The sequence below is a fragment of the Castor canadensis genome, chromosome 7 (genome assembly GCF_047511655.1).
Source record: "Castor canadensis chromosome 7, mCasCan1.hap1v2, whole genome shotgun sequence".
In the NCBI taxonomy this organism is placed as follows: domain Eukaryota; kingdom Metazoa; phylum Chordata; class Mammalia; order Rodentia; family Castoridae; genus Castor; species Castor canadensis.
The window spans coordinates 143322749-143330016 of NC_133392.1; the positions used below are offsets into that span (position 1 = coordinate 143322749).

At 52.9% G+C, this 7268-nt stretch overlaps 1 protein-coding gene across 1 annotated transcript; it reads right to left on the reverse strand.

The window, feature by feature from the left end:
• Nucleotides 1-261: 261 nt before the first annotated feature.
• On the reverse strand, nt 262-1608 carry Sfn (stratifin). The gene has a single exon (XM_020183125.2). The coding sequence runs from the start codon at nt 1488-1490 to the stop codon at nt 744-746; it is 747 nt and encodes a 248-aa protein (XP_020038714.1). The 5' UTR covers nt 1491-1608; the 3' UTR covers nt 262-743.
• Nucleotides 1609-7268: the final 5660 nt, after the last annotated feature.

A 7268-nucleotide genomic window follows, 5' to 3' on the forward strand; every position in this document is an offset into this window, starting at 1 on the left:
TCCATCCACGGCACCCACTCACCTCTGCTCAGCGTCGCCTCTGCGGTCACCAGACCCTCCCGGAACCAGAGCAGTTTGGGGTGCCCTGAGGGAGACCGCTGGCCTCTCACCTGGAGTCACTGGCCCCATACCTCATCTGCGGGTCACCAAGCCAGCACCAGGGGAGGTCAGGGCCCTAACTCAGAGGTTCAAAGTCAGGGTCTCTAAGACGTACTGCAGTCCCTCTACCAGCCCATGGCTAATAACTAGAGAAGACAGGAGTGTCACGGGGAAACTTTATTGAGAGGAAACATGTTCACAGCCCGCAGACATGCTTTCCCTCATTCTCGCTCTCACACAGTCACACACGCACCCATCTCCAACTTCTGCCACACAGCCTGGTTCTCAGCCACAGGGTGGGACACTCCTCAATTCCTAGGATCCAGAGGCAGCAGGGCCAGGAGGGAGGCACAGGGTGGGAAGAAGTGGTGGGGTCAGGGCTAGGGTGGGGAGGAAGGGGCTGCAGCGAGCAGAGTCGGGCAGGATGACCAGCAGTTAGGAACATCCAACTGCTGTATGGATGGGACGGTGGGATCCTGGCCTGGTAAGCCTCAGCTGGTCGCTCTGCCTCCCAGGAGCCGTTGTGAGCTGTGGCAACGCTTTTAGGGAAGGGTCTTGGGCAGGGCCAGGTCCCATCCCATACTAGTCCTCTCTACAGGCTGGGGACTGGAGGGCAGGGTGGGGCAGGAGGGTGGCAGGCCGGCTCAGCTCTGGGGCTCCTCGGGAGCCTCACCGCCCTCTTCCCCGGCATTGTCGGCTGTCCACAGCGTCAGGTTGTCTCGAAGCAGCTGCATGATGAGAGTGCTGTCCTTGTAGGAGTCCTCGCTGAGGGTGTGCAGGTCAGCCATGGCCTCGTCGAAAGTGGTCTTGGCCAGGGCGATGGCCTCCTCAGGACTGTTGGCAATCTCATAGTGGAAGACGGAAAAGTTCAGAGCCAGGCCCAGGCGAATGGGGTTGGTGGGCGGCATCTCCTTCTTGCTGATGTCCATGGCCTCCTGGTAGGCTGATCGGGCAGAGTCGATGATGCGTTTCTTGTCGTCGCCAGTGGCTACCTCTGCCAGGTAGCGGTAGTAGTCACCCTTCATCTTCAGGTAGAAGACCCGGCTCTCGGCCTCCCCGGCCTCCCTGATGAGGTGGGAGTCCAGCAGGCCCAGCACCGTGTCGCACACACCCCGCAGCTCAGTCTCCACCTTCTCCCGGTACTCTCGCACCTCGGGGCCCTTCTCTTCCGAGCCCTCCTCATTGCTCTTCTGCTCGATGCTGGACAGGACTCTCCAGGCAGCCCTCTGGCCACCCACCACGTTCTTGTAGGCCACCGAGAGCAGGTTTCGCTCCTCACAGGACAGCTCCTCGCCCTTTTCCACAGCGCCCTTCATGAAGGCTGCCATGTCCTCATAGCGTTCGGCCTGCTCTGCCAACTTGGCCTTCTGGATCAGACTGGCTCGCTCCATGGCTCTGGGGACAGATGGGCGGCGGACTAGCTGGCTGCCTGGACCGATGCAGGATTCTGTGCCTCTCCTGCTCTGGGTCTGCCTTTTGGCTGGGTGGCATGGCCCTGAGAAGGGTGGGGAGGGGCAAAGGCGGGACTGAGGCCCAGGACCTGCCTCCTTCTCTTCCCACACCCTTTCCGGCTCTTCCTTAAAGGTAAAAGGGTTGGGATGTGGGGGTGAGTCATCAAGACACTCAGCAGGAGAAATCTGGGCGTGGGCCCCACCTGTACAGGCGCCTTTCCCACTCCAGGCTGCCCCCTGCTGTTCAGGGCTGCATTGCAGGAGTGCCCATATTAGGAATCTGCCCCAGATTCTCAAATGAGATCCTTTTTCAGTGTCCTTCCAGGAGTAAGGATGGCTTCAGCCATCTGGCTGTCAAGCCTAGACAGAGCCCAGCAAGCTGGGTGCAGGAAGATGGGGTTTCTAATCCTGCCTCATATGTTTCCTTTCTTGGTTCAGGGGAGATGATAATTTGTGGTAAGTTTAGGGCTGTCCCCGTTTCTCAAGCACTCTGACATCCATGCTCTGATGTAACCCCCATCAGGACTAAAGAAATGGGACTACCAAAGAGGTTGAGATTTGCTCCTGGTCACACATCTACCAGCTCCCTAACTCTTCCTTCTACACCCTATTTCCTTGGGATTTTATTCCCCCGTTGAGGCCTCTGACCTGTGAGCTCTAGGCTGTATCTGGAAGTGAGATCCAGGCTTCTTCCTGAGTCTACCTGAAGATAGTTTCATCCCTGGTCCTCACTCTCCCTCAAGGTCCCCCTCTGAGCTCCCAGAATGCACAGGTGGCAGCTTTCAAGGTGCCGCTTAATGAAGTGTTTAACAAGCGGCCTTTGACGCTCCAGCCCAGCCTTTGCAATTAGTCACCCATAGGTTTTTTGGACACCTTCCCCATCACAGTACAATTTTCCCTTTCAAGTTGGTGGCCTGTTGCCACTTGTCTGAGGACTTACCCCCCTGGCTCTCCACGCCAGGTCACCTGCCCCCTCCAAACTGCCTGCCACCATATATCAGCAGGGTTCACAGAGGGTGGGGGCCTAGCTCCTTGGCTGCCCCATTTTCCTGCCTGACTCAGAGCCCTCTGTCAGAGACTGGGAAACAAGTCATCTGGGTTCCCAGTCCAGTTTGGTCCCCCAGGGGGGACGCTAGCAACCTGGGGAAAGAGAGACAGCTGAGGAGAAGGAGCTGGCAATGATACACCATTTTATTTTATGGGATAACAATTCAAGCTGAATGATGTCTCCCCTAGTCTGTCTCCCAGGGGTTTGCCTGTCCCTTCTCTTTGACCATGGCCCCACCTCTGACCCCTGACAGAGATGGAGACCATTTTGTTGCCAACTTTCTATCCCTGCTTGCTGGGGCTCCAGTCTTCAAGTTTCACCATGAGTATTACCTAAGCGTGTTGGCACCAAGTCTACGAGGATGGGTTCCTGCTTACCGGCCCCACCCCTAGCCAAAGCTCAGATGGGGCTCAGGGGCCCCCTCTCTGGGATCTAGCCAGTCTAATCTTTGAGCCAGGACCATGTCACGGGCCTGTGTCTCTTCCGTTCCTCTGAATGTCTAAGCACTCACCTTGCTTTCCTAGAGAGAAGCATAGGCCAGAACTCTGAGACTAAAGTTTCCCACAAGGAAAAGTGGGGGAGCTGGGGATATAGCTCAGCGGTAGAGCACTTACCTAGCATGTATAAGATCCTGGGTTCAATCCCAAGCACTACCAAAAAAAAAAAAAAAGGGACATGTCTGGGCTAATCCTATAGGGTTCCTAGGAAGCAGAGGGAGTTTAGGCCTGATGTCCTAATGGCTTTGTTCAAATTGGAGCATGGACACAAAAAAGAATGGAAAGGAACTATACTAAAATACCAACTTACTTAGAGTATCTTTAGGTAGTGAGACTCCAAGACTTTTTTTTTTTTAATTTTTGGTATTACTAGGGTTTGAACTCGGGGCCTTGCACTTCTTAGGCAGGCATTCTGCCACTTAAGCCATGCCCCCAGCTCTCTCTTGCTTTAGTTTATTTATTTATTTACTTATTTATTTTTGTGGTACCACAGCTTGAACTCAGGGCCTACAGCTTCAGCCACTCCACCAGCCCTTTTTTGTGAGGGTTTTTTTTGAGATAGGATCTTGTGAACTACTTCCCTGGACTGGCTTTGAACTGCTGTCCTCCTGATCTCTGCCTCCTGAGTAGTTGGGATTAACAGGTGTGAGCCACCATACCTGACAGATTTCTTTCCTTTTGATTGATTTTTTTTCTGCAATTTTTTTTTTTGTGGTTTGAACTCAGGGCCTCACACTTGGTAGGCAGGGCATTTTACCACTTTGAGCCACTCCGTCAGCCCTGTTCTCTCCAAATTATTAATAGCAAATATGTGTTATTTTTCTATGAGAGATAGAAAAGCCTAGTGTCTTTGGAATCAGATTGCCAGAGTTCAATTCTTACAAGCTGTTGTGGCCTTGACTAAGTGACAAGCTTTCTGAGCTTCAGTTCCTATAGATGTAAAATGGTTTTTGTGAGGATTAAACCAATTAATAGAAAGCACTGACTATAGAGAATGGTAACTATTACTATATAAAAACAAACAAACAAAAATCCAACTAATTTTTTTTTTTTTTTTTTTTTTTTGGTACTGGGGCTTAAACTCAGGGCCTACTGCTTGAACCATTCCACCAGCCCTTATTTTGTGTGTGTGTTGGTTTTTTTCTAGATAGGGTCTCACAAACTATTTGCCTTGAGCTGGGTTGGAACCACAATCCTCCTGATCTCTGCCTCCTGAGTCGCTAGGATTACAGGTGTAAGCTACTGGCGCCCAGCCCAATAAATTTTATACACATAAAACTCTAACATAGAACTGGGTTCTATAAAAAAGAGCCCCAAACTGGCCTTAGCTGAAGCCCAGCTGGGTATCCACAGGGGAGAAGGGGACAGTTTGCTCACAGCTTTCCCTTTCCAGACGGATGAATGGTTAGGTGGACCAGGTGTGCTCCCCATCAATCTAGGACATTCCTCTGACCTCTGTCTGCCCCGAGCCCTCAAGGATCTTCCTTTGCACTAGTCATGCAGCCTGGGTTTCCCCAAGTCCTGGGGTGGGACAACCTGGACACTGGAAACCTGGAAGGCAGGGCCTGGCAGGCCTGGGAAATTTATAGCTTCTAAATCCCAGAAAGGAGCATTTTTCTCCTGCCACTTAAGCCGGGGCCTGAAGGGGGATTCACAGCAAGGATCCAGGCCCTCAGCACACACCACTCCTCCTCCTCCTCTGCTGAATGAAGCCAGGCTGCCTGGTACCTCCTGCTCGCTCTGGCCTGTAGATCCTGACTCAGTTCCTGTCTTAGTTGCCTCCCTTTGCCTTCAGGCCTCCACTTCCCAAGTCCAGGAGCTTAGGCAGGCAGGCAGGAGGCAGCAGGCCCTGGCAGGGCACAGAACTCCACATCAACAGCCTGAGTCAGCAGGACAGGAGCTGGGGCTGCAGGCAAAGGGGCTTTCCTTATCCTGCCTGCCACCTTCCCACTCTCTGCAGTATCTACATTAACAGCAGGTTCAAGGTGCCAAGGCCCATATTCACATCCTCCCTTAGCTGGTGGTAACAGACTTTGAAGGGTTGTAATGCAAAGAAAGCAGCAACCTGTTGCTATCTCCGTCCACTAATAGTAGACAGGACTGATTGCAGCAGGAGGGACTCCAGTTAGAGTCCAAAAAGAACTTTCTAGGAATTTTCTGTCTTTGCAAAGATTGACAGGTGACCAGAGGAGACTCTAGCATCTTCTCCTGGTTAGTTGTGAATAAGAGTCCAGTTATGTAGCTGACAGCTCTACTAGCTGCCTTTGGGAAGGGAAACTAGATTACTTTTAAGTGATTCAGCTGTTCTGAGTCCTTCTCCTCAAGGCACTGCTATTCAGAGTATCCCATTCTCCTAAACCAGTCCAGTCTAGGAGACTGTATGGAATTTATGGAAAGAGAATGGAATGAGGCCAGGGTGTAGGACCACATTCCAGCTCTGTTATAAGGTCTTGGGCAGGTCCCTTTCTGCCCCTAGGCTTCAGCTTCCCCATCAGTCCCCAGAGTTTGGCCCAAGTCCTCTCTAAGCCCTCTATCAGGTAGGACATTCTGTAAGTTTAGAGCTTCTCTAAGACCCCATCTTCCCAAGTTCTACTCAATCCTGGAGTAGTGCAGAAGGGCCAGAAGTTGGGGCAGAGAGTGGGTTCCAGTCCTGAACTTGCTGCCCTACCAGCTGGGCCACCTTGGCCTGAACCTTCCTGGAGCTTCAGTTCCTTCATATATAAAAAAGCTGACATCACCTTCCTCTTGGGTTGAGGTGAGAAAATGGCCTAGCACTTGGCAATGGCAGTGGTAATTAGTTTTTAGCTCTTAGTACAGGACAGTGAGGCTGCAGCTGGTAGAGGGAAGGTTCCATGAGACTTACCCTGGGCTGGAGTTAAACCCTCTGTCTCAGTCAAGACTGGGCCTTTCAGAGGTCAGAGGTCAGCTAATGCTTGAAGATCTCTGGAATTGAGACAAGGCATTCTGGAGGGACAGAGCAAAGAGGCAAAGCTGACCTGTCCCATGTCCTTCCTGGTTTTCTTGTCTCCACAATAGCACTGATTAGATGGAGTGAAGCTGGGAGGGAGGTAAGCAGGTGTTTTTCTGCACACACATTGTAGGCCCCACCCACCCACAGACCCCAAAGGAAAAGTGGCACTAGACAGCCAAAGGTATGGCAAGAAGAGGGCAATCTTTATTTTCATTATAAAAGGTATAGGACAGCAGACAAGCAGCCCCCCCGGCCTGGGCTCAGCTCATGTTCCAGGCCTGGCCCAGTTTTCTTTAGGTCCTTGGAGGAACATGGGGCTAGACTCCCTCCTTGCATCCTACCTACTGGCTGGGGGGGTGGGGGTGGAGGGTGGGAACAGCATCAAGCCAGTTGTGCTTAGAACAGTCACCAAACTCGTTCAGCAGCGTCACTGACACCCTAGACTGCTCCTGAAGAAACCTGCTCAGCTTGACTATGGCTCTGCCTGATTTGGGGCAGTGGCGGGGTGGGGGGGTGGGGGGTAGGGGGGAAGGGAGAGGGCTGTAAGGCAAGATTCCTGAAGAGTCTTGACACCTTACAAATCTGGGAAGAGGAGGGAGTTTCAGCATAGTATTACAGCGTTGTGCTGATGGCTGCTATGGCTTTCTACACTCTGGCCAACATGGAGTAGGGGTGGGGGCAAAGAGGCCAGCCCCTGCCCCTATAGGAGCCCTAGAGAGCACACGTGTAGGGCAGATTTAAAGGGTAGACCCTGTAGGCACAGATGGTGGCAGGCGGGCCACAGGTTAGGCAGGTAGAGGTGCTGGGTGCTTGGCTCCTCCCAGGCCACTCCTGGAGAAGCAGAGAGCAGCAGTCCTCAGGAGGTCCTTAAGCCCCCGCACACACTGGAGATCCCCGGCAGGACAGCAAAGAAGGAGAAGAGAGAGGGTTAGCAGGATAGGAGGAGAGAGATGGCCTGCAGGGGCCCTGTGAAGGAGTCAGGGGCTGCCATAGCACCTGCCTCTCCCTTAGAGAAGGGCCAGGGCTTGGGCAGCAGGCAACAAAGCAGGAGAGAAAACAGGCAGGTGAGAGAAAGCTCAGCAGGGTCAGAAAGGCAAGACGCAGGAGTGTTAGTGACTGAGGGCCCTGGACACCAGGACACCACCAGAGTAGGCTCAGGCCTTCAGGGAAGGTCTCCCCTCCTCCCCAACCTCTCCCTTCAC

Excerpts from the sequence above, each read along its gene's own strand:
- Sfn (XM_020183125.2), bottom strand. The coding sequence starts at position 1,490 with ATGGAGCGAGCCAGTCTGATCCAGAAGGCCAAGTTGGCAGAGCAGGCC.